Source organism: Aethalodelphis obliquidens, unplaced genomic scaffold, assembly GCF_003676395.1.
Source record: "Aethalodelphis obliquidens isolate GAN/ISIS:26980383/991018 unplaced genomic scaffold, ASM367639v1 scaffold126, whole genome shotgun sequence".
In the NCBI taxonomy this organism is placed as follows: domain Eukaryota; kingdom Metazoa; phylum Chordata; class Mammalia; order Artiodactyla; family Delphinidae; genus Aethalodelphis; species Aethalodelphis obliquidens.
This window is the reverse complement of record NW_020838070.1, coordinates 753,979-780,572: the sequence shown is the minus strand read 5'-3', so window position 1 is coordinate 780,572 and position 26,594 is coordinate 753,979. Positions and strand designations below refer to the sequence as shown.

General features: G+C 39.7%; 1 protein-coding gene across 10 annotated transcripts in view; it reads left to right on the top strand.

Annotated features, from left to right (window-relative positions):
- The window catches only part of GPATCH8 (G-patch domain containing 8), a 98,489-nt gene extending 72,112 nt beyond the window's left edge, over positions 1–26,377 (top strand). For all 10 annotated transcript variants that reach the window (XM_027098949.1, XM_027098948.1, XM_027098945.1 and 7 more), the window contains 3 exons: positions 4,070–4,213; positions 17,109–17,239; positions 20,213–26,377. In XM_027098949.1, coding sequence (XP_026954750.1) covers positions 4,070–4,213; positions 17,109–17,239; positions 20,213–24,113 — 4,176 coding nt within the window. In that variant the 3' untranslated portion in view covers positions 24,114–26,377. The remainder of the gene's footprint in view (positions 1–4,069; positions 4,214–17,108; positions 17,240–20,212) is intronic.
- Positions 26,378–26,594: the final 217 nt, after the last annotated feature.

Sequence of the window (26,594 nt, the reverse complement as noted above, 5' to 3'; positions counted from 1 at the left end):
AGAGTAGAGTCAGACCCCTTAAGACTTAAGATATTGGAGTTGTCAGCTCAGATTACAGTGTGTAAAACAAGCATATTTAATATGTTTAAGAATAAAAAGGGATTGAGATCATGAGTAAAGGGCAAGAGACCATATAAAAACTCAATGGGAGGATTTAATAGCATTTTGCACAGAGTTGAATATTAAATTGTAACACATCTGAAGAAGTATCAGGATGCAGGAAAAAATGGAGAGAGGGAGGGCAAGAAAGAAAGAGAGAGAAATGGAAAGAGTTAGATGATAAAGAATGAGAAGCTCTAATGTGTCTAGACAGAGTTCCAGAACGAAAGAAAGAAAAAGAATAGGGCAGAGGCAGTGTTCAAAGAGGAGATCCCAGAATTTGATGAAAGACACAACTCACAAATTCAGGAAGCCTAATGAATCTCGAGCAAGATAAAAAAGAAGTCTACATGTAGACACGTCCTGGTAAAACTGTACAATACCATAAAAAATACACAATCTTTGAAGAACTGTTGTAGTAACATGGAAGTCAGAATACAGTGTCAATTCTGTTATAATCTAATGGAATGTTGAATGTGCTCAGAGCAAACAACCATCAACCTAGAATTGCACACCCAGCAAAAATATCTTTAAGAATAGAGATTAGGGCTTCCCTGGTTGCGCAGTGGTTGAGAGTCCACCTGCCGATGCAGGGGACACGGGTTCGTGCCCTGGTCCGGGAAGATCCCACATGCCACAGAGCGGCTGGGCCCGTGAGCCATGGCCGCTCAGCCTGCGCGTCCGGAGCCTGTGCTCTGCAACGGGAGAGGCCACAATGGTGAGAGGCCCGCATACCGCAAAAAAAAAAAAAGAGTAGAGATTAAAAATAGATAAATTTTTGGATAAAATTTGCCACCAGAAGACTCTTCTAAAAGAAATTTCAAAGAAAGTATTTAAGAAAGAAAGAATGTGATTCCCTTTGAAAGACTTGAGATGCAATAAAGAATCTCTTATAATCAATATTTAATTGGATTGTATGTGGTTTTTTTTTTTTTTCTGTTTTTGCGGTACGCGGGCCTCTCACTGTTGTGGCCTCTCCCATTGCGGAGCTTAATAGCCAGACAACATGAAATTGCCCAGGATGCTGAGAGAAAACTATTGAGAAGGATCGAATAGGGAAAAAAATCATAATGTGTTATATATTCACTTTTCAATTTTAACTAATTTATCCAAATGAGTTCAATACTGGCATTCCACAAAATACATCAGCCTTCTCTTGCATACTGATTAAATAGCTCATGTGAGAAATAGTGGAGAGATGTTAGATGATAGAGATGCTTTGAAAGTGTATCCAAAAGATACTAAACTGAATAAAAGAAAGGCAGATTGTAGAGCCTTTGAAATGAGATTTATCTTTAGGTCTGTTAACTAGAAGGAGCTACTTATCTACCCTGCTGTAGAAGGCTAGCAAGGAATCATTTATCATTCCTTTCCCCTTCTCATTCTTCTGTGCTGCTTTATAGCAAATGAATATTCTCAACTTGCTTTGAGATGTCTAGTTTTTAAGTGGAACTGCTGAGGCAAATTGGACCACTTCTTTGGATCAGTCCCACAGTTTTGAGCCAAAACCTCATTAAGACTAATAGATGACCAACATATCTGTGTTGGCTTTTCAAAATTAGCAGTGCATCTTATTTGGAGAATAATCTTGTAGTGTTTAACCCCATAGCTGGCCACAGTCTCAAGTAATGCTTTTTGCTATAAAGTCTAAAAAGTTGAACGTTAATAGTTACTCCAGCTTCTTGTGGTTAGTAACTTGCCTGGCATATCGTTTTCTGTCCTTTAACTTTCAACTTTCTAAGTCCTCATGTTTTAGGGATATCTCTTATAATCAGCATGTAGTTGGATTTGTTTTTCTGACGGTATTTTATTTTAATACTTTACATTTCTTGTGATTACTTATAAATCTGTTTCTTACATCTTTTTACTTTCTGTTTTCCTGTTTTTTGTTGTCTGTCTTACCTTTATAAAATTGAAGTTATCTTAATCTTTCCCCCTTTGCTACTCCTATTTTTCTGATAACAACCCTTGGAATTCTAATACAAATTATGCTTAATTTAACAAAGTCTAAAGTTAACTCCATCTCAATCAGTAGAAGGACTCTAGAACGCTTTAATTTCAAACACCCTTTCCTATTATCTATGGCTGTGTCTGCTAGCATTTTTTTTTAACTCTTTTCCATCCTTTAAGCTAGGTGGTGTTGTTACTGTTGTGATTATTAATCTGTATATTTATTAATTTCATTTCTTACCACTTACTTTTAGTATTTCAGACCTTTTGTCTGGCATCATTTTCCTTCCTTAAAACAGTGACTTTCAAGTCCTCAGTAAGAATATTTTTAGTATTACAACCACACAAACACAACTGAAACAAAAGTTTTAGAAGACAGTATTTACCTTTATTATGTGAAATATCCTCTGTATTTTTCTACTCTTTTTTTTTTTTCCTTTTTTTCTGCCTGTTACAATCTACGAAATCAATGTCATGACCCACTAGTGGGTCACAATCTATGATTTCAGAAATACTGCTTTAGGAAGTTCCTTTTTAATGAATCTGTAGGTGGTAAATTCTCTTTTTATCTGGAAGTACCTTTATTTCATCATTTCTGAAAAATATTTTCATTTGGTATACAAATGAAAATGTTTTCTCTCACACACCAAAGCATACTATCTTCCATCTTTCGATGTTGCTTTTGAATCTTCTGTCAATCTGATTGTGGGTGATCCTTAATTTTTTTCTGGGTAGTAGTATGATTTCATTGTCTTTGCTCCCATAGTTATGGGACTCAGTGAGTGTTTCTAGGTGCTTATTTTTATTTAGCCTGTGTGGTATACCTGTGCTTCCTGTACCTCCGGAGTCATGTCTTTCATCAGTTCTGAAAAATTCTCAGCCATTATATCAATAGAAATATAATTCACTTACTATAAAACTCACCCTTTTAAAGTGTACAGTTCAGTGGTTTTTAGTATATTCCACAAGGTCATGCAACCATTGTTACAATCTAATAGCAGAACGTTTTCACCACCCTGCTACATTTTTTTGAGCTGTATCTTGACTGTCTTTTAACCCATCCCCTAGATAGTTGGTGAATTTTTTTGTTTATTTTTTACAATTAGGTTTTTCAGTTGTAAAAATCTCATTTGGTTCTTTCTGCAGTCTGCCTATTTTTTTGGTTTTGATTTTTTAGTGTTTTATGTTTGCTAATTTTTGTAATTCCATTTTATATTTTAAATATTTTATAGTTACTTTATATTCTGTAACAGACTATTCCAAAATCTGAGTTCTTGGGAACTAAATCTATTGCTTATTTTTTGTGACTCTTGCTTGTGATAGATTTATTTCCTTTTGTGTGTATAGTAATCTTTGATTGTAACTCATATTTTATTGATCCTAATCTAGGAAAAAATTTGGGACCAAAATTGAGGATGCTTTCTGAGAATATATTTTATTCCCACTGCCAAGACCCAGAGATCCTGGGATTTCCAGCCTACTTCCAGGTTCTTTTCCTTACTAGTGAGGCTTCTCAAGTTTAGTTCCCCCACCTTGCTTAAACCTCAAGCACGAGTGTCACCCACATGTCCTAAGGAGAGCACTTGCCCATCACAGCTCTGATTTCAGTTTCAGGTCATAGCTGATTTTTAAATTTTGTTTTTTCTTCTCTGATTGCCCTTCTTGGGGATTTACTTTTCTCTCTGGTTCCTGCAGTGCAGTGAAAATTGTGTTTTATATATCTGGTTAGTTGAGGGGTTTTTAGCCAGGGATAGGAGTAGGGAATGCCACAGTATCTAGTCCACCACACTGCCAAAAGAGAAAGTAAAATTAAACTCTGAACTTTGTTTGAAGACAACCGTTAGTATAACCACACGCTAATTACCGCACCATATTGCTACTTCTGCTCTGTCTGACTTTAACTGGTACCATTAAATGTTATGAAAAGCCCTTTTTCCCTCTTCAGGGAAGACAACTTTTTTATAACATTCACTTAAAACTCTACCAAGTCATTTTTTGTTTTATTTTGTGGTTCTTACAGGATTATGTTGATAAAGAGAAGGCAATTGCCAAAGCGTTGGAAGACCTCAGAGCCAACTTTTACTGTGAACTCTGTGATAAGCAATATCAGAAACATCAGGAATTTGACAACCATATCAACTCCTATGATCATGCACACAAGCAGGTGAGGAACAGTTAATTTCTAACAAAGAAAAAGATACTTTATTTGTTATAACTATTGCATTTTATGAGTGTACCCCAAAAAACTTGTTGACTATGGTTTCTTGTATCTGCCTGTCTTTATCTGAGGTCATCTGACTGATTTGACTTTTCTCCAGTGACAGAGTCCTGACATTGACCTCATCCTTCCAAGATTGTATGTAGAGTGAAGAATTGTGAGCTTCATAAATCGTGCATAAAATTTTTGGCTTTGAGTGGTTTCTAAATTTGTATTTTTCAACTAAGGATCACTGGGAGCTTTGTTTCCCTTTCTCCCCCTTTCTGAACTTGTTAAACTTTGAATAGTTATCTCAGACTGTGGTCATTTCCTCTTCTGTATCTAAGAATTCATGCTGTATTGGTTATTTCCTATCAGTAAGTCATTTTGTTACTTGGTATACCTTGGAGGATAGATAAATTTTGAGGAGGAAAATCAAGTTAGATGCTATTTTAACTTCAACAGAAAATTCTGATGCTGCATGTTGAAGAGCTTGCTGAAAAATGAATTACACCTTCTTTATGGTCTTTTTCTTTTCTTTTCTATTCTATTCTTTTCTTTCTTTCTTTTTTTTCTTTCTTTCACTGATTTAGAAAAGGAACTTATTCCTAACTAGTACTGGCATAAAGAAGGCGGCAATAATTCCCTTGGGGGATTTTAGAAGGAGGAAATGAATCTTTACATCTCTAGAACAATTCTAACTTATTAAAGAATTTTGAGCCATTTGATCTTAGGTGACTTTAGCAGAACTTGCTAAGTCTTTGGGGATACAATGGTTGTAGTTGTTAAATTTGTAAGATTTATGAGCATTACTGGAATGCTCTCATAAGCTGGACCTGTCAAACCAACTTTTTTTTTTTTTTTAACCTTTGTTTCATCTTCCAACCAACCATAAGATTTTAGTGCACATAAAAGGCGAGCTTTGACTAAGTTTTCTTTTACTGGCACAGGAATAGTTTGTAAGCTGGTTGTGGTCTTATACTTTTTCCACATTTAACTACACCTAACCAGTTTAAGATTCTTCCACTGATAGAGTTATATTGAAGACAGCTTTTCAACTTTTTATACAACTTTGGACATTGTTTTAATATATTGTCAGCTCTACTTGATTTGAGGAAGAGAAATCTAGAGAGCATATATATGGACAAGATATATTAGCAATTACCTTACTACTTCAAAGAATCATCTGTCAAGAAAGACAAATGCAACAGTGAATATTGCTTATCCAGTAACTTTTCCAGCTTTTTGGTGTGTGTGTAGTTTAGATTTGGGGTTTTGTTTTTGTTTTGTTTGTTTGGAGGAATTAACAAAGATATTTAGCATCTAAATACATTATCTACCATTTTGGGCTCTTGAGAATTTCTTCGGTTAAAAATTGTGTATGATAAATTAAAAGAATTGATATATGTATAACTAAATCACTTTGCTGTACACCTGAAACTAACACATTATAAATCAACTATACTCCAATATAAAATAAAATTTTTTTTAAAAATGAAAAGATTGCAGAGGAAACTTTAGGCACCAAAAAAGAACAATTAGAAAGATTACATTTTTAGTTGAAAGAAGTTTCTTGACTTCCCTTTCAATTAGAAAAAAATGAACCAGGAAAAGTGTGATTCAAAGTTGAATCATGTATAGACTTGCTTTTTAAGGGGAAAAAATTCTATCAGAGCAAAACAGATTTACAAATTAAATCTGAGCAAAAATACGGAACTAATAAAATTCGCATTGACAACATTAATGTGATGGATGGTAATGTTTTAGTGATGTTGCTCTCAGTTTGAGAGTAGGAGAAATTATTACAACTGATTCATTTGAATTTGACATGTTTATTCTCCTGTGCACCTTGTGTTGCCTCTGTTCTCTCATCACTTTTCTCTTTTGCAGTGATTCTCCATCTGGGGAGATTTTGTCCCCCAGGGGACACTTGGCAATGTCTGGAGACATTTTTGATTATCACAACTAGGGAGATGGTGCTACTGGCACCTAGTGGGTAGAGACCAAGTGTGCCGCTAAACATCCTACAATTCACAGAAAAGCTCCTTGCAACAAAGAATTACCTGGCCCAAAATGTTGATCAGTAGTGCTGAGGTTGAGAAACTCTGTTCTCTTAAGACTACTGAAAAACTTTCAAATACATGTGATATTGTGGTATTGTTTGGCCTTTGTTTGGTACAAACCAGTCAATTTCATTTTAAGTCCCCAGTTATGTTGTAAACATTTCTGTGTTCTCATCTAAATGATCTCAAATATTTATTATTATTACTCCTTTTTAGATTATCATCAAAATGAAAATACAAAATTAAGGATTTCTTATATTGAACTACCTTATCCATTAATATAGAATATATCTGTGATCCCTGGTATGGGAAAAAAGTCTTTAGCTGGTGTGATTAATGAATGCATGTAAGTTTATTTGTTCACCTTGATCAAAAGCCCATCTTAGGTGGGCTGTTCTTAAACAAAGAACAGATGTGGTATGAGTTTGTTATTTTGTTTGTTTTTTGGTAGTGTTCTCTATTTGGTTAAAATGCAGGCTTTTCATCTTTCTTTATACTGTTCTCAATGCAAGTGGTAGAATCTTGAAACAGAATGCTATAAATATATAAACAAAAAAATGCACAGTACTGAATTTTTTATAGTTACTTTTCCCTGCCCTTAGAATTTCTAAGGAGACTTTAACTGACCTTGGTACAACACAGCTAAGTAATCCCTAAGAGGAGGAGGTAGGTCCTATTTTTCATTCCTCTTTGACGGACATGAACTTACCATACAAATGGACCTACCATTTTCCAAATTTATGCTCTAAAATCATAAAGACACCCTGTCTTGTCTTCCAGGAAGGCACACAGGATTATTATGAATCTGAGATAATAGGTAAGTACATTCAACCCTATATTAGTAATCCCTAGTTTGCATCTTTCATCAAATTTTCACCATTAAAATTTTCCAGAGAAATAATATGTTAGTGGTAAACTTACTAGTGTAGGCAGGATCCTGAACATGCCCTTATCTTTATTAAGCACAAGTAATCTCTCAAAAAGGAGCTATGTGGTCACCCTTATTTGTGGTGATTTTTTATCCCCCTGCCCTTTGGTGCTGTGTACATCTCACTATTCACTCGTTTTTCTCAAATTTTCTAAGATATTTTGTGAAGAGAGTCATTAATACACAGATATTAAGACCCAGCTTGATTTTCAGAGATGAAAAACCTAATTAGACATTTTGGCTCTTTTTAGCAGTTCAGTCCTCTTTAAAAGTGATAATTTCATACATTTTGAAATCTTCAAGGGTAAGCCTTCCATTCCTCAAGGGATAACCCAATGTATGATTCAGTTTTATATATGTTAGTTCTGATATGCCTGAGTGCTCAATAAACATTAGTATTCATCTTCTACCTTTGTTGGCTTAGTTATAAGTTAAAGTTGACTTTGAAACTAAACATTTTTCCGTCTCTACCTTCGTGCCTCTTTATTTTGCATATCTTTTTAAAGAACATATCTGCTAATGAATATAACAATGGAAACCATTTCTTTAGTCTTGCAAGGTTTAAATTTCAAACTCCAAAGAATATTCTCTTTCCCAGAGGTAAATTTGTAGCAGCACAGTGGTCGGTGCCTTATTTTAATGCTGGTGTGTTTTGGTTTTGCTTTTGCTTTCTTGGTGCCTTATTACCCACTCAGGATTCTTCCAGTCTTACTCTCTTTTATTTGTGCCACTAAGGGGCTCTCCTCACTAGCCTCCGGTACATAAACTAGAGATCACAAATTGTCCCACAGATGTACAATTGACCCTTGAACCACACGGGGGTTAGTGGTGCCAACCCTTCCAGGCAGTCGAAAATCTGTGTATGATTTATAGTTGGCCCTCCATATCTGAGGTTCCTCCCTATCTGTGGTTCCATATCTGTGGATTCAGCCAACCCCAGATCATATAGTACTATAGTATTTACTGTTGAAAAAAATCCACATATCAGTGGATCTGCACAATTCACACTCATGTTATTCAAGGGTCAGCTATATTTTGCCTGGTCTTTGTAGTGTCAGTTTTTTTCTCCTTTAATTTCAGTTGGTTCCCAACTTTTTAAAATGAGATATTATATCATTCAGGCTTTGGCTTATCTTGAAAAATTGAAACATCTGAGAACATTGGGCCTGCATATCAACATAACAGTTGGGTAAAGCTGATTAGTTGCCTTCTCTTTAGAAAGGCATGTTCTCATTCTCCAATTAGATATGGTTTCCACTTGATCTCTTCTCTTACATAAGCCTGTGAGACTCATTACATTACCTACCAAATCCCTCTAAACATTTGAATTTGTGACCCAGGCCTGTACCTTTCCTTCTTTTCCACACAGGCTCCCACAGGTTCTCATTGACACTAGGGAAGTAGCACATTGAAAAGATGCCTTCTTATTCCTCCTTAGTGTTGGGTACAATTTCCTTGCAATTTCAAAACCATCTGTGGTAGTCCAATCCAATATCAAAATCTGGTACTGTAAAGCAGCTTTGAGAAATTCCTTTAACTTGTACAAAGAATCAGTATCTCCATCAGAGGAAAGAATGCTTTCAGCCTGCCTCTTCTTTTTGCTAAGGTAGCTTCAGTATGAAAACCCCTGTACTTCAGTACATTTTTTAAAAAAAGAAATACGAAGGTCTGTTTTATCTGTAAAAGTAGTGGTTTCCTGAGCTTTATAAATGACTGAACTAAAACAAATCAAGCCTATAGCAGCCATTAGTGATTTCTCTATTCTGAATTGTACAGAATAGAATCTATAACTACTACATGGTTTAGTTAACTTTGTCTAAACTTTGTCTAATACTTCTGAATTGAAGTATTTTCTGAGAAATTGTTTGGTGATAGAAGGAATGATCATTTTTGGACTTCACATAAACTTCATTCAAGTTTGGACTACTTTCCACTTGAAGGTTCACTATTGACTGGTCAGATTTTTTTGCCTCTCGATGCATTTGATTCTCTGTATGCTTGGCACATGTAACATCAGGACAGTAAGCACACCAAAGCCAATTGAACCTCTGGGAAGCCACTGCAGATCTGATGAAATGTAACTGTATTCCTTTTTCAGTGCAACTTTGATATTCAGTGCAGGTGTTGGGGGGGGCAGCGCAGAAGTAAAAACAAAATTAAAAAGGCAAAGTGAGAAAAGATAATTCTAGGGCTAAAAGAAAAGGACCTTTCTAAGAAGTGAAATCCCTAAGATCAGATACCAATGAAGATATTTCATAGGTGCTGTATATTTTGGGTGTTTATAGAATGTTTATACTTAGAAAACCATAAATTGATTATTGTAAAGATGTGAAACAGGTTAGGAAAATCATAAAGTATTTATGAATCCCAAAGCTTCATAAATGTTGACTTAAATAGCACAGTTCACTTCTGAAGAGATTATTCTTTGAGAAGCAAAAGCAAGTGTGAAGAGAGGAATGTATCTCAGAACTAAAGCATATTGTAGTTGTATTTTAATAACCTGTATCAGAGAGGTGAAAATTTTAGGTTCAGTGATATTTTGTACACTGTGGGATACCATTTTCTTTGGGACTCTTTTGTCTAATAAGAGAATTGACATCATTTGGCCAGTCTTCCAACACCTGAGCATGATTCGAGCCTTTTCACCTGTTAAATCTTATATACCCACCACCTCTGCTTTTGTTGAGAATAGGTTCCTTACACCCTGCTCTCACAACCTAGTTAACCTTGGAAAACTCTGCATCTGTTTAGGGAAGCTGTCTGCTTTTGTGAGCCGAGGTAACTTTAAACAGACCCTTTGGGAGCTAAGGTTGCTGGTAAACCCTGTATTCTCATACTATGTATTTCTAACTCTGTTCTTTATCTTGACACACAATTCCAAAGTGAATAAAAATGATTCTACCTAATTTATGTTTTGTAGCTTTCAACTGGTTTTCTGCTTCTATACACATGCATTCATTACAGTGATGCACTGTGGCAGAGATTCTGGGATGAGCCTGTATGTTCTATTGTAGTCTGAAAAGTTAAAGCAACTTAAGGAATAATGATAAGTTTGTGAGCAACAGTACTGAAAAGAGAGCTCTGAACTAGGATGCTGCTGTTCCATTTGCTTTGGACCTAAGCAACTCTTAACGAATTATGCTCCTTCAGATTTTACCTAGAGGGCAAATCTTTGCCTCCAGATATGATCTCTAGAGGATTATGTAGATATACTTAAAACTTGTTATCCACAAAACCACAGTGGTATACCATTTCACACCTACTCAGATGGCTAAAATGAAAAAGACACAGTAAGTGCCGGAGAAGATATGGAGAAATTGGAAATCTCCTACACTGCTAGTGGGGTTATAAAGTGGCACAGCCCCTCTGGAAAACAGTTTGACAGTTCCTCAAAATGTTAAATATAGAGCTACCACATGACCAACACATACTTAAGAGAAATGAAAATATGTCCACACAAAAACTTGTACAAGATTGTTCACAGCAGCACTATTCATCATAGCCAAAAAGTGGAAGCAACCAAAATATCCATCAACTGATGGATAGATATACAAAATGTGGTACAACTATACAATGGAATGCTATTCAGCAATAAAATAGAATGACTTACTGGTAAATACAACATGCACGAATCTTGAAAATATTATGCTAAGTGGAAGAAACCAATCACAAAAGACCCTTATGTTGTATGATTTTATTTATATGAAAAGTTTAGAATAAGCAAATCTATGGATAATATAGTTCAGGTTTCCAGGGACTGGGTAGAAAGGGGCAGTGAGGAATGAATGCTAATGGATGGGTTTTCCTTGGGGGATAATGGAAATATTCTAAAATTAGATAGTGCTGATGGTTGCACAACTCTGAGAATATGCTAAACCCACTAAATTTTACACTTTAAATGGGTGAATTTTATGATACATGAATTACATATCAATAAAATTATTTTTAACAACTTCATTATCAAACTTAAATTTTGGTAGTGATGATGGTGACTTCATATATTGAATACGTGTGTGTGTGTGTGTGTGTGTGTGTGTGTGTGTGTGTGTGTGTGTGTGAAAAATACCTTAAAGCAGTATACACCTGGTGCTATTAAAGAATATAACATACTTTTAAGGCTTTTTGCTGTATTTCTGAACATAAAAGCAAATATAACAGTGATTTTATGACAAATTAACTTGATATTAACCAAATGATATTAAGTCATTGTGTTTCAGAGTAATTGGGCACAAATGGTATTGCTATAAATGACTATTAGAACTACTGTTACCTAGCCAAAAGAATGTATACTTCTCTTTTTCCCTTCTGAGTTTTTTCAGTATCTGTAATCATCATTAGTGTTTAGTTTTCTCTGTTACCAAACATTTGGTTTTCTCTGTTACTGAATAAAACTCATTTTCATCACTTACTGATATGCATGTGCTAAAAGAAGAATTTACACCTCAGTGCCCAGTAACTTGGATTTCCTTAACCTTTCAACTATAATCTTTTTTTCTGTGAGTAGTTTAACGCTGAGGCTTTCTGTGTTCTCTGCTGGTCTTTTCCCTCCCTCATCACATGGCGATGTTCTGGCTGGTCTCATCCAGAGGCATCAAACACTGAGACTTGAAGTGGGTGACCTGGCCAAGCAACTACAGCATGACTACTCCAGTTTTGGAGGGGAAAGGAGTTCCTCATTAATGTTATGTCATTGGAGAGAGGCAGGAAACAGTGGGAAGAAGAGGCCGTGGATTTGGGGTATGTGGGGTTGTTGACATAATGGAAAGGGAGTAGTTGAGTTCAGAAAGGGCTGGATCATGTTTAGGCAGAAAAACAGATTGAGTTGCAAGCAACCACTGCTTCTTTGATCACCATTTTCCATCTCTGTTCGTAACCAACAAATAATACGTAAAAGTATGTATGTGTTCCCTTTCCCAATAACTGATTTTAAAACTGAAACAAGTTTGATAAATGTTTATTGAACATCTCTTTTGTGCCATATAGACAATGGTGTGTGCATTGCAGGGTTAGTTATAAAGGAAAACTAAGAACAATCTCTGGGAGAGTGAGATTGCTATCTGGTGAGAAAAAGAAATCACAGATAATCTGACCCTGAAGAGACAGAATTAGGTTTCTCTTTAGAATTGAGTAAATATTAGAACATAGGATTTTTAGTGGCAATAGAAAATACTCTCTGCCTATTTTCTGGTGCCTGAAATTCCCTTCACATGGAAACAATGTTTTTATTCTTTAAATTGCAATAATAGATTTAAAATACTTGAGAAAGATAATAGATTTATTCCTAGTAAAGTATACTCAATCAAATATAAGCTTCTAACATAAAATTTTGTTGTGATTCAAGAGAAGAGTAGCATCAAAAGATATAAAAAGTATGTTATTAGACTGAGATCCTTGTTATCTTTTGTTGATAGGGAAAACTGTCTCATTCATTCCCAGCTCAAACACAGTGCCACTTCTTGCTATTGACACTCCACATTATTGATAATGTGGACAAATATATCACCTACACTGAAAACCTGGTAAGATTTACCAGATTCTCATTTCTCTGGTTTAATTTGTTTGCAGATGGATAGTGGAGCAGGATTTTGGGTCTGGAGTAGATATTTTTCTGCCAACACAGTGCTGTTTAGCTGGTTTTAAGAACTAGAATGTCATTTACATTTGAAGTGGTCTTTAGCCCAACTGTGGATGGGTATTTCAAGAGCTGGGTTATTTGTTAAGTTCTTCCCTCTACTGGTCTTTTGGGAAATTTAATAGAAACCCCAGCTACCATGTGAGTGAAAATCAGTGAGAAATTATGTTCTCTGTCACAAATGTATACTTTTTTGGAAATACGCTATTTGTTTTTCAGGAAAACAAGATCTTCAAACCCTTTCATTATGAATGGGGTTTGGTCTCCTTTCCCTTGAATCAAATATTTTTCAGCTAAAGATGTGTTATGTGGCTTAAATTTATATTAATAAATATTAATAAATAAGCAAATTTATTAGTAACTCTTCAGAAAGCATACTTTATAATTTTCAGATATAAGGACATAGTAGCTTTGGAGTCACCTTAAATGATTAATTAGATCCATTCAGATTAGACTGTGTGCTAGTTTGGAGTCTAACTTGAATTTGTGTGTACAGTATGGAATTTGCTCAGCCTTTGAAAGTAGTTTTTGGATTGATGACACATCTGTACTTTTTGGTCTCCTTACTTGAACTCTGTCTCTTCTCTGACAGTTATGTTGCTCCTCTATTCTTGCCTTGAAAAAGCTATCTGAAGTTGAGTTCCTCTTCAGAATTTAAGTGGAAAGTAAAAAGTACAGGTCACACACAGAATTTCATACGGGTATTCAGTGGCATATGAGCCAAGCTTGGTAGCCTTTTGGAATAAAATAGGCAACTGGAAAATCTGATTCTGTATTGAGGGCCTCGTACCTTTATGAAAATTACTTTTTAGATGGAAATTGAGAAGTTTCTGGTCAGTATCCTTTTCGCCATTGGCCCAATTCTGTTCAGGAGTAAGGGGTTTAAATTTTTAGGCTTTTTGGTTCTCTAAGGAAAGAGACTTCCGGGAATTCCCTCATGATCCAGTGGCTAGGACTTGTTTTCACTGCCGGTGCCTGGGTTCAGTCCCTGGTTGGGGAACTAAGATTCTGCATGCCATACAGCATGGCCAAAAAAAAAAAAAAGAGAGAGCGAGCGACTTCCTTACTGTATGAGAGTAATAACTAGGAAAAACATTATTTAGCTTGAATATGTTCCTAGTAAATATTGATACATGAAAATATTTCATATCAAACTTTCCTACAGGTGGTAACGAGGATTTGTCAAAAATCAAGGATCCAGTGTTTAAGCCAAATTATTCACCAGCCATTTACCAGATGAGTTCTGTAGCCTTGGCGCTGCTCCTTACGCTGCAGGGTTGATTATAAAGATAAGCCGTAGTCCCTGCCCCAAATAAAGGGGAAGGGGCAGTATTGAACAATTTGGACATACTAAATGCTTTACTCGTATTTATTTTGACACTTAATCTTGTAAATCTATTGCTAGATAGCCCTGTTTTTCTAATGAGGGAATTGCAGCTCAGAGAGGTGAAACCACTCGGCCAGTAATTAATGGATTTGAACCCAAGTCTTTCTCACTCTGAAATTTTACACAAACTGCCCTTCTGAAAGACAGGAATAAGTATAGTCAGGCTAAATATGATGATTGCTAGATCACTGCTATAACAAAGTGTTAATAAGACAGTTCACAAAGAAGAAAAATCCTATCTTTTATGAGGGATCAGTAGAGACTTTGTGAGGGGAATTTAGTTTGACCCTGAGAAGAAAGGAGAGACTTGGAGTTAGGAATCCATTTTTATCATCAGAACACCCTTATCTGAGAGAGACCCCAAATATACATTTTGGGTTTGGGAGAGTTGCCAAGCCCTGTCTTTAAGGTTTGGGTTAGAATTCTAGGGTTCCCAATTCTTTTTTTTTTTTTTTTTTGCGGTATGCGGGCCTCTCACTGTTGTGGCCTCTCCTGTTGCGGAGCACAGGCTCCGGACGCGCAGGCTCAGCGGCCATGGCTCACGGGCCCAGCCGTTCCGCGGCATGTGGGATCCTCCCGGACTGGGGCACAAACCCATGTCCCCTGCATCGGCAGGTGGACTATCAACCACTGCGCCACCAGGGAAGCCCCCAATTCTATTTTTAAGACCCTAGTCTTAACTATAAAGTTTGTAAAGGTGATACAGGAGTGTTTGCTACACCCTATATAGGACCACGATTTGAACTTGTTTTATTGACATCATCCCATTTTCTTCCCTCCCTACCTTTAATTATATTGTGGGAATTTGAGATAGGATGTCTTCAGGCTGATGTGGAAATAGTTCTATCCCTTCAACTTCAAGTTTGTACCAGGTGGCTGCTGAATGATTGGAAATCATTGACTTAGCTTGGAGACTCCAGACTTTGATAAAATGCTCATACTTTTAGACAGTGTCCTGTAGTTTGGGGAATAACTCCTAAAAGTATAAGAGGGAAGGGAATGACTGGGCATGGGGAGATTTTCCAGGCTTATGAGGTGGCTAGAGAAAAACATATCATTCTGTTTAAATCTTGGCTAGAGAGCCTGTTAAGTGTTTGGGGCAGGAAAAAACTAGGTTTGTGGCCTAAAATAATCATACAATAGTCCTGATAGGCTCTTTCTCTCTGCCCCATTCTCCTTGGAAGGAGGAAATTGGAGTTCATATTTATTTAAAATAGTTGCTCCTCTATCTTGAAGTGATTTTTATAAAAATCTTAATTCTGAGCAGCCAGCCTCAGTAAAACAATTTTGCCATCTCTTGGTTACTTGAACGCCCCCAAAATAAAGGTAAATGAAAATAAGACTAACTGCTTTTAGACCACACTGGTCTTTCCTAAAGTTCTGTAACCATTTTTCCTAAAGGAATGGAGATGGTTCCATTTATCTAGAAGGGATTATTACTGTGTCAGTCTGTGTGTACGTACACATACATGTTTTGTATAGGTGCTTCCCTTCTCCCCAACCCTTTTAGAGTTGATGGCTTTATCCCTGATTGTTCAGTATAATAGTTTGCACATTCACTAAGAGAGCTTGTGTAGTAATGCTTGCTTTATTTTTTTTTCTCTTCCATTCTTGTTTTATTTTTTACTTTTTTTTTTCTTTGTGATGTGACATTTTCAGCTGATGTATTGAAAGCAAATCCTTCTAATTTGGGAGCCCAGATCACAAGAGTGAGTTTTTCTACTAGTGTCTTTAGCTGTGTATCTTTTTTTGTGTGTGTCTTTCTACCCTTTTCCCCTCCCAATTCAAAAAGATTCAAAACACATTTCATAAATATTAGATAAGAAAATTCCTCTGTCTGTTGCACATCATGCCTTTCAAACAAAGCAATGTCCACTTTATGTTGGGTCAGATTCCTTTTCCCAATGCTATTGTAAAAGCATAGGTTAATATATGTGTTTTGGTTTGTTTGCTTTTATATTATCTAGTATGTTGAAAATAATTTTAGTTACGTCTTCATTGCAGATAGATATGTCTGGAGTCTGTCATCAGTGTGTCATAACGTTGTTGTTTTTGTTTTGTTTTAAGGAAAATTATATATAGTAGCCTCTGAGAATAAAAGACCCATTCTTTTATCAGGATTTTAAGTAATACTTTGACTTGTCTCTACTCTCCCATCTCATTCCCTGGATGTTCCTCTCAGGGCCGTGGAGGAATGAAAAGCCACACATATTACTCTCTAATTTCAGCAGACTGACCAGATGAAAGTGGTCAGACTGGTGAGCTCTGAACATGCAAGCATTGGAAGATGGTTTGTTTGATTAGTTAGCAAGAAAACGGTTCATGGTGAAAAGAATAGCACCTTTTTATGGTGAAATAAAAGTATGCTTTCTATTAGTCTGAATGATTCAGATAACCTCCCCATGTAAGCTGTACATTGCTTTTTAAGATCTTACACCTGGGTAATTTTCTATACTAGCTAACCCCTTTCTGTTCTCTTTGGCTTGTGTTATTACAATTTAACTCATGTTCTATTTGTCTAGTTTTGCATCCTGGAAGAGCAGGTGATTAAATAGTCCCTTTTCTTTTCTCCTAGTGTTCTTTTCTCCTAATGTTGCTTGTTGCTTCTGAAATTATTTAATTTTACCCAATAAAGCAAATGGTATGCTGTCCTAATTATGAATGCAGATACTCCAAGTGCTTTACCCAAAGTAATCAGCCATTGTGTTTTCAATTACCATGAGAGTATAACAATGTATTCTACACTAGCGCTATAACCATTGATTATGGGTAAATATTCTGAAAGCCTTGCTTTCAGGATCCCCAGGTTATTCTAAATCACCCACTCCCTGTTCCTTTCTTTTGTTACCCAGAGATTGAAAGATCTCAAGCAGAGAGAGTTTGCTCGAAATGTCTCTTCAAGATCCCGCAAAGATGAGAAGAAGCAAGAGAAAGCCCTACGGCGGCTCCACGAGTTGGCAGAGCAAAGAAAACAAGCTGAATGGTGAGGACATTTTCTCTCCGAGGATTCTACAAATAATTATAACCCTTAAGATTTAAGAATTATAATCCTTTTTTTAAAAATTGAGGTATAATTGACATGTAATCCTTCAGTTTTTAATAGATCCTTCTTTCAAACTAAAAGCGTATCTATACTTGGAGTATAACATATTAAGAATATGCACTCCTGAGGCCGTATCCTATGATCTTTGTGACCTTAGTTATCCAAGCTCCTTGCCTCAGTTTCCTTATCTGTAAGATGAAATGATAACAATTTCTTATAGTTTTTGTGAGAAGTCATTAAGTTGTTATATCAAAGTGCTTATAAAAGAGTTCCTAGCACATAGAAGATACTCAGTAAATCAGTAAATTATGCAACAATTATTATTCCCATTCTCCAGCTTATTTTTTCTTTCTTTCTTTCTTTTTTTTTTTTTTTTTTTTTTGACTGCCCTGCACAGCTTGTGGGATGTCAGTTCCCTGACCAGGGATTGAACCCTGGGCCATGGCAGTGAAAGCGCCAAATCTTAACCACTAGACCAAGGAATTCCCCTCCAGTATTATTCTTATGTAGAAAAGCATATACATCACAGTATTCTACTGGGGCACAGATTCAAGTGTTGTAACTGCCTTTTAAGTACTATAGAGTAGAGTTAGTAGTAAACATTAAAACCTAGGAAATTCTATCCATTTATTTCTCTGCAGATTCCTGCCTTCTTGAGTGTTGTTTTTAATGTTCCTTCATGGTTCTTGATGATAAATTTGGGGCTGGTGTTTAGCTTTAGGTGGAATTTATCCCACCTAGGGCTGAATTTCCAAGCGACTAGACTTTGGGGACCCAGTCTTTGAGCATCTGAGAATTCATGAGGTATGTGCCTCAATCCGAAGGACCTACGTCCCTATGTTTGTTTTTAATGGCCAGTAACAAAGGAGGAACTGGTTACAGTGGAAGGAGAAACTGTGATTGTGGCTTTTAAAACTTTACAGCCAAGTTGGGGCCAGAGTTTCCAAGGTCATAGACTCTCTGGATTTTTGTCTCTGGATCCTTTTACTTATTTACTTTTCTTTTGTTTTGGAGGAAGGAAGAAGGGAAAGAACACATATAGTGTAAGTTTTAAAACAGAATTAACCCATGAGCTCTAATGTTGAGTTAAAATGCCTATTAAACTGGTTCTGATTCCTTCTTTGGCAGCTTTTCATGTAATAAACACATTCCTCTTGGACTTGTAGCAAGGGTACCTCCTTAAAATATATATATACTACCTCGGACTTCCCTGGTGGCACAGTGGTTAAGAATCCACCTGCCAATGCAGGGGACACGGGTTCGAGCCCTGGTCCAGGAAGATCCCACATGCCGCGGAGCAGCCAAGCCCGTGGGATAGGTTTTGTGACACAGTGAGAGTATCTCTTGCTACCCAGATCTTGTGGGTTCCATCCTGCAATAACAAGAGTTCAGATAGCAAAGGGGATACCATATTATCCAAATATATTTGGTCCCTGAGTTTAGGGCAGCTAATAGCTAGGGTTTAGATTAAAAAGACTTCATCCAAATAATTCTCTTCAGTTCTTGAGTTTGGCATGAGAGATACCTGTATAATCCACACACTGTAAAAATTTCAGATGTGACAGGAGTTTAAAACACTGGCTTTCAGGTTCCTTGGTGCTCCTGTTTTCAAAGCTGAGAAGGTCCTTGGTAGAATTATGATCATTGTATGGAATGCCCAGAAAGTATCACAAAACCAAAGCTAATGCTTGGGCATGGTGCCAGGAGATAGGCACAGGCTCTTAGTTTCTATAACAGACATACTAACCTAACCACAAACCATCATAGCATAGCACAGTGGAGGTTTCTGACTCTGTTCAACTCAGGGAATAGGCACTTTTTTTGTTGTTGTTGTTTGTTTGTTTGCGGTACGCGGGGCTCTCACTGTTGTGGCCTCTCCTGTTGCGGAGCACAGGCTCCAGACGCACAGACTGAGCGGCCATGGCTCACGGGCCTAGCCGCTCCACGGCATGTGGGATCTTCCTGGACTGGGGCATGAACCCGTGTCCCCTGCATCGGCAGGCAGACTCTCAACCACTGCGCCACCAGGGAATCCCTAGGCACGTATTTAAAAACTGAAATTTGAAAGCACAGAAGAAATTGAGGGTTTTTTTGTTTTGTTTTTTAGCTGTATGAAATACAGTTGATCCTTGAACAACGAGGTTAGGGGTGCCAGTGACCCCCAGCCCCCACACACACTCACACATCCACACAGTCAAAGATCTGTGTATAACTTTGTAGTCAACCCTCCGTCTTTGTGTAGTCAACCCTCCGTATTTCCACATCCACGGATTCAACCAACCGCAGATTGTGTGATATGTATTGAAAAAAAAATCTGTGTATAAGTGGGCCCTCGCAGTTCAAACCTGCAAACCTGTATTCAAGGGTGAACTGTGCAACCTTTGTGAATAGATGTTCGGCCATATGTTTGATAGTAGGATGATACAATAAGAATTGAGAGTGGATACAGGACAGGTGGGCTGTACCAGACGGTAATGATAGTGTATTCGAATTGAGAGGTAAACCTCAGTTTTTATATTTTAGACAGCTAAGGAAGAAACAGCAGTAACTGGCTATCCTTGCGAATGTAGCTTGGTAGATTAGTAGTGTGAGACTTTGCCTAACCTCACTGAGGAAGTTCCTTTTGTTAGCACAGGGCTGGGGAATGACCACCACTCAGTGTCTTTTAAGATCTGCTTGTGATGAATGGTCAAGCATAAGGGATTAGTATCATATAAGAAGTATGAGGGACTTCCCTGGTGGTCCAGTGGTTAAGACTCCATGCTTCCTCTGCAGGGGGTGTGAATTTGATCCCTGGTCAGGGAACTAAGATCCTACATGCTGCGTGGGGAGGCCAAAAATAAAAAAAGAAGTATGAAATGTTCCCTAAACCTGTTTTTTTTTTGTTTTTCATTTTTCTAAACCATTGTGTAGTGCACCTGGAAGTGGTCCCATGTTCAGACCAACCACAGTGGCTGTAGATGAAGAAGGTGGAGATGATGATAAAGAAGAATCAGCGACAAACAGTGGCACAAGTGCCACTGCCACTTGTGGCCTGGGATCTGAATTCTCCACAGATAAAGGAGGCCCTTTCACTGCAGTACAAATCACTAATACCACTGGACAGGCACAGTCTCCTGGGCTAGTCTCTCAAGGCGTCAGCTTTGGCATTAAGAATAATCTGGGGACCCCATTGCAAAAACTGGGAGTGTCATTTTCCTTTGCCAAGAAGGCTCCTGTCAAACTCGAATCAATAGCATCAGTTTTCAAGGACCATGCAGAGGAAGGGACCTCTGAAGATGGAACAAAAGCTGATGAGAAGGGTACAGACCAAGGACTGCAGAAGGTGGGAGATTCCGATGGTAGCAGTAATCTCGATGGTAAAAAAGAGGATGAAGACCCTCAGGACGGAGGGTCCCTTGCCTCAACATTATCTAAGTTAAAAAGAATGAAGCGAGAAGAAGGAGCTGGGGCTACAGAGCCAGAGTATTACCACTACATCCCCCCAGCACACTGCAAAGTAAAACCTAATTTTCCTTTCCTACTCTTTATGAGAGCCAGTGAACAAATGGAAGGTGATAATAGTACACACCCAAAGAATGCCCTAGACAGCAAAAAAAGTAGTTCTCCCAAGCCTAAAGGCTGCATCAAGGTGGCAGCAAGCCAAGGAGCAGAAAAGACAGTTGGTGAAGTCTCTGAACAGCAGATGGAAACCAGTGTGGCTGAGCCCTCAGAGCCTGAAAGCAAAGCTGAGACAAAGAAGGCCTCAGGAGGGGATGTAAGTGAGCATAGTTTAGAGAGTCAGAGTCAGAAGGATTCAGAGATCCAAATGTGTGAGTCTAATCCTCCTAAAGAAATCTCTCAGGCCACTCCAGCAGGGAAAGAAAGCCAAGAGGGACCCAGACATCCTACTGGTCCCTTCTTTCCAGTTTTAAGCAAAGATGAAAGCACTGCCCTCCAGTGGCCATCAGAACTATTAATTTTCACGAAGGCAGAACCCTCCATTTCTTACAGTTGTAATCCTTTGTACTTTGACTTCAAGCTTTCAAGGAACAAAGATGCCAGAGCTAAAGGGACAGAAAAACCAAAGGATATAGGAGGCTCCTCAAAGGACCATCTCCAAAACCTTGATCCTAGTGAGCCAAATAAAAGCAAAGAGGAGGGAGAGAATGTAGAACATTCTTCAGGAGGCAGAATAGATGCACCTGCTCCAGGGTCTGCCTGTAGCGGCCTGAATAAGCAGGAGCCTGGGGGTAGCCATGGGTCAGAGACAGAAGACACAGGGAGAAGCCTTCCTAGCAAGAAAGAACGATCTGGGAAGTCCCACCGACACAAAAAGAAGAAGAAACACAAAAAATCCAGCAAACACAAACGGAAACACAAGCCTGACCCAGAAGAGAAAAGCTCTAAGGCAGAGTCTGGGGAGAAGTCTAAGAAGCGCAAGAAGCGAAAACGAAAGAAGAATAAGTCATCAGCCCCAGCAGATTCTGAACGGGGGCCCAAACCAGAACCCCCTGGTAGTGGTAGCCCTGCACCACCAAGAAGACGGCGGCGAGCCCAAGATGATTCCCAGCGGAGATCCATTCCAGCTGAAGAAGGGAGCAGTGGCAAGAAGGATGAAGGTGGAGGCGGTGGCAGCTCCCAAGATCATGGTGGGAGGAAACACAAAGGTGAACCTCCAACTTCATCCTGCCAGCAAAGAGCTAGCAGCAAACGGAGCAGCCGATCTAGCCATCGAAGTCGAGCCAGTAGTGGAGATGAGGATAGTGATGATGCTTCATCACGCCGGCTGCACCAGAAGTCTCCATCCCAGTACAGTGAGGAGGAAGAGGAGGAAGAGGAGGAAGAAGAGTCGGGCAGTGAGCATTCCCGTAGCCGCTCACGGTCTGGCCGGCACCATTCCTCTCGCCGTTCCTCCCGGCGTTCTTACTCAAGTAGCTCAGATGCTTCTTCAGACCAGAGCTGCTATAGTAGACAACACAGTTACTCTGATGACAGCTATAGTGATTATAGTGACCGATCACGAAGGCACTCCAAGCGCTCCCACGACTCTGATGACTCAGACTATACCAGTTCCAAGCACCGGTCCAAGCGGCACAAATATTCATCTTCTGATGACGACTATAGCCTCAGTTGCAGCCAGTCCCGAAGCCGATCTCGGAGTCATACTAGGGAGCGCTCAAGATCCAGGGGCCGCAGCCGCAGCAGCAGTTGTAGTCGCAGCCGGAGCAAACGGAGAAGCCGCAGCACCACAGCCCACAGCTGGCAGCGGAGTCGGAGCTATAGCCGGGACCGCAGCTGCAGCACCCGGAGCCCTTCGCAGAGATCAGGCTCCAGGAAGGGATCGTGGGGTCACGAGAGCCCTGAGGAGAGGCGTTCTGGTCGTCGAGACTTCATTCGCTCTAAAATCTACCGCTCCCAGTCTCCCCACTATTTCCGATCAGGCCGGGGAGAAGGTTCCGGGGAGAAGAAGAAAGAAGATGGCAGAGGAGATGATGGTAAAGGGATAGGCCCACCCTCCCAGAACAGCAGCACTGGCCCAGGAAGAGGGTCAGAAGGTGACTGCAGCCCTGAAGACAAGAACTCTGTCACTGCCAAACTGCTACTGGAGAAGATCCAGTCAAGGAAAGTGGAGAGGAAACCCAGTGTGAGTGAGGAGGTGCTGGCCACCCCTAATAAAGCCGGGCTCAAGCTCAAGGACCCTCCACAAGGTTATTTTGGGCCCAAGCTCCCCCCTTCTCTTGGCAATAAGCCTGTCCTTCCACTGATAGGGAAGCTCCCAGCTACCCGAAAGCCCAACACCAAGAAATGTGAAGAGTCTGGCTTAGAAAGGGGGGAAGAGCAAGAGCAGTCAGAGACAGAAGAAGGGCCTCCAGGGAATAGTGATGCCCCATTTGGACATCAGTTCTCAGAGGAAACAGCTGGCCCCTTATCAGACCCACCCCCAGAAGAGCCAAAGTCTGAAGAAGCTACTGCTGATCACCCTGTGGCTCCGTTAGGCACCCCAGTGCACTCTGACTGCTATCCTGGGGACCCATCCATCTCCCATAACTACCTCCCTGACCCCAGTGATGGGGACACCCTCGAGTCCCTGGATAGTGGCAGTCAACCAGGCCCTGTGGAATCCAGCTTGCTGCCTATAGCGTCAGACCTCGAGCACTTCCCCAGTTATGCACCTCCCAGTGGGGAGCCTAGTATTGAGTCAGCTGATGGGGTTGAGGATGCTTCCCTAGCCCCACTGGAAAGCCAGCCCATCACCTTCACTCCCGAGGAGATGGAGAAGTACAGCAAGCTCCAGCAGGCCGCACAGCAACACATCCAGCAGCAGCTTCTGGCCAAGCAAGTAAAGGCCTTTCCCGCCTCGGCTGCCCTGGCCCCAGCCACTCCAGCCTTGCAGCCCATCCACATTCAGCAGCCGGCCACAGCCTCTGCCACCTCCATCACAACTGTTCAGCATGCCATCCTACAACATCATGCCGCAGCAGCTGCTGCTGCCATTGGCATTCACCCCCACCCTCATCCCCAGCCACTTGCCCAAGTACATCATATTCCCCAGCCCCACCTGACCCCCATTTCCTTGTCCCACCTCACTCACTCAATCATCCCTGGCCATCCTGCCACCTTTCTGGCTAGCCATCCCATCCATATTATTCCCGCCTCAGCCATCCATCCTGGGCCCTTTACCTTCCACCCTGTTCCACATGCTGCCCTCTACCCTACCCTACTTGCCCCCCGGCCTGCTGCAGCAGCTGCCACTGCCCTCCACCTTCACCCACTACTTCACCCCATCTTCTCAGGTCAGGACCTGCAGCACCCCCCCAGCCATGGAACATGAGTTGGGGGATAGGAGCCCAGGTAGGGCCAGGGAAGGTGACCCATAAATCTTCCCTTGGGGTGTTGAGCCATTAATACCAGCAAGTAGAAGCTGGAATGGGCAGTGTCTGACAGCCAAAGAATTGAGTTTTGGCTTGCAGGGGTGGTTTTAGATTTGAGGTTTGCTTTGGGTTTACTATCAGGGATTTTTTTCCCTTTTCCCCTTTCTGTTTGTCCCTCCCTCTCCTGTGTTTCTAAGCTTGGGAACACCAGTAAGTGCTACCCACCCCTCTTTGGCAACATCTCCAAACTGTTGAGTTTAGATACTCCCCTCCTCTCTCTACTTTCTATCCTCTGCACTTGTCTATAAATTTTAAAACATTTTCCTCCTCTCTGGCTGGCGGGTTTTCCATCTGGTCCTGCCTTATCAGTGTCTTTGACCTTGGTGACCTTATTTATCCCGGGTGAAGTGGAAAGGGAGTCTGACCTGGAACCAGGTGCCACTCAGGCTGTCATTCGATCCACTTCCCACACAAACAGCCACACATTTGGCACTGTTGTCCTCGTGTCCCTCATCCCAGAAGAGACATCTGCGTATCCCAGAAAAGAAGATCCTATCGTGAATAGAAGCTATGCGGAACATAGAGTCACCCATGTGCTTCCCCAGAGAGGAGCTCATGTGTCTGAAGGGTGTATTTTCTTCTGTCATGTTGATGTTTCCTTCTTAATTTATAGGATTTTTTAATGTAAAAAATTGCACTGAACTCTATAAACGTAAATGCTGCTTTTTGTAGCTCATATAAAAAAGGTTCCATATTTGTAGTATACTGCAATAATATTTTTTACATCCAGCTCTTTAAGTGATCCTTGTTCTGGTGGCTTTGTGTAAATATGTTTGCCCTAGTTGAATTAAGAAACTTTAAAGGTTATAAAATGAAAACAAAAAAATAAAGTATTTGTTTTCTGCTAGATGCAAAAATGACTAAGCATGTATATTTTATCAAGCTCATGTATTTTTTGAAGTTATGATCTATAAAAATGTTAAAACAGAAAAAGGAACGTTGTTTAACATTCTTTGCAGAGACAAAATTTGCAGTAAGTGGTGCCCCCAGCACTAGAATTTTTGAACTAATGGGCAGCAGTCAGCTAGGGGTGCCAGAGGGATACTCAGTTCCGACAGAGTCTCCCTCACGTGCTTTGCTGTTTTATACAGAGAAACAGGTGCACCCCACAGAGGAGGAGAGAGATTCAAGAGCTTTATTGTCTGGAAGCAGTGAGATTCAGTATGATTGTCCTGGGGGATTCCTGGGTTTCAGGGGTGCCTGTCCCAGGCAGTCCATTTGCCTTCCTAGTACTTAGCCCCCTCTGACAAAATTTTTTAATGTGCCTTTTGGGTTGGCTAGAAACTGAAGTAGAAGTAGACTGGAGGATGATAGAGTTGGGACAGTTTTTCCTCCTCCACTTACTGGGAGGTGAGCACATTTATAGATTCTGCAGATTGTTTTGCTTCATTGTTTCCATGCCTTCTACCCAGCTTAGTTTAAGCAGTAAAGATACCTTTTTTTTTTTCTCCCATGACACTTATCAGGGGAAGTACCACCTCAATTCCTCTTCCTCCTCTTCTTGCGTTTCACCTGGCTCTCAGACCTAGTTAATACACTGACCCAAAGGTGTTTATATTGTAGGTCTCATCTTCTTTGGTGTAGTTAGTACTTCCCTGTTTGGCATATCCCTGCCTATTCCTGTGGCTAGAATTGGTTGGGTGGTCACCTGACAGGAAAAACAAGCCCTTACGTGGGCCAGGGCTCTGTTCTGCCTTTCTTCTTCAATTTCCAAAAGAGAAAGGCTTTGAGTTAATGACAAGCAAGTGCTGGGCAAACAAGACTCTTGACTGAGCCTTCTGCCTGTTCAGTGCTCCTCATCTGATTCAGAAGCATCGCTTTTTTGATAACTAGCACTGGAAAATGAAATCATCTGTTCGAAGTGAAGGGACTCATTTTTCCTTGCTTGCAGCCCATGTAAATATTTAAATGACGCAGTATTAACATTTGTGCTGCTCCCCGTTAGCTTGTAGATTGAGCCATACTCTGGCTGCCTCTGCCTTCCTGGAGGCAGTTTCCTTTAATTTCCAGAATAGTGATTTTAAAACTAAAAGGAAAAAGAAAAATAACCTATCCTTACTTACAAGCATAACAGATTGTATTTAACTTTATCACATATGATAGAGATATATATGCTGTAAAATTAGGGAAAGGAACTTTCTAATAAACCAATGATTTGTGGAAACTTAGAGTCTGTCGTGATTGTTGCCCCATCCACTCAAGTGGGGAAGGGGTGGAGGGAGTTGTGGTTTACAAATAACATCTTGTTTGAAGTGATCATAGATTCTTATGAACCATATGATGTTTAGACTGTGCTTCTCAAAGCTCAGTCTGCCCAAGTAGAGGGGAAAGCTTATGCTGTGGGAGGAAGTAAGGGTTAAGTTTCTCTCAGTCTTATGGAG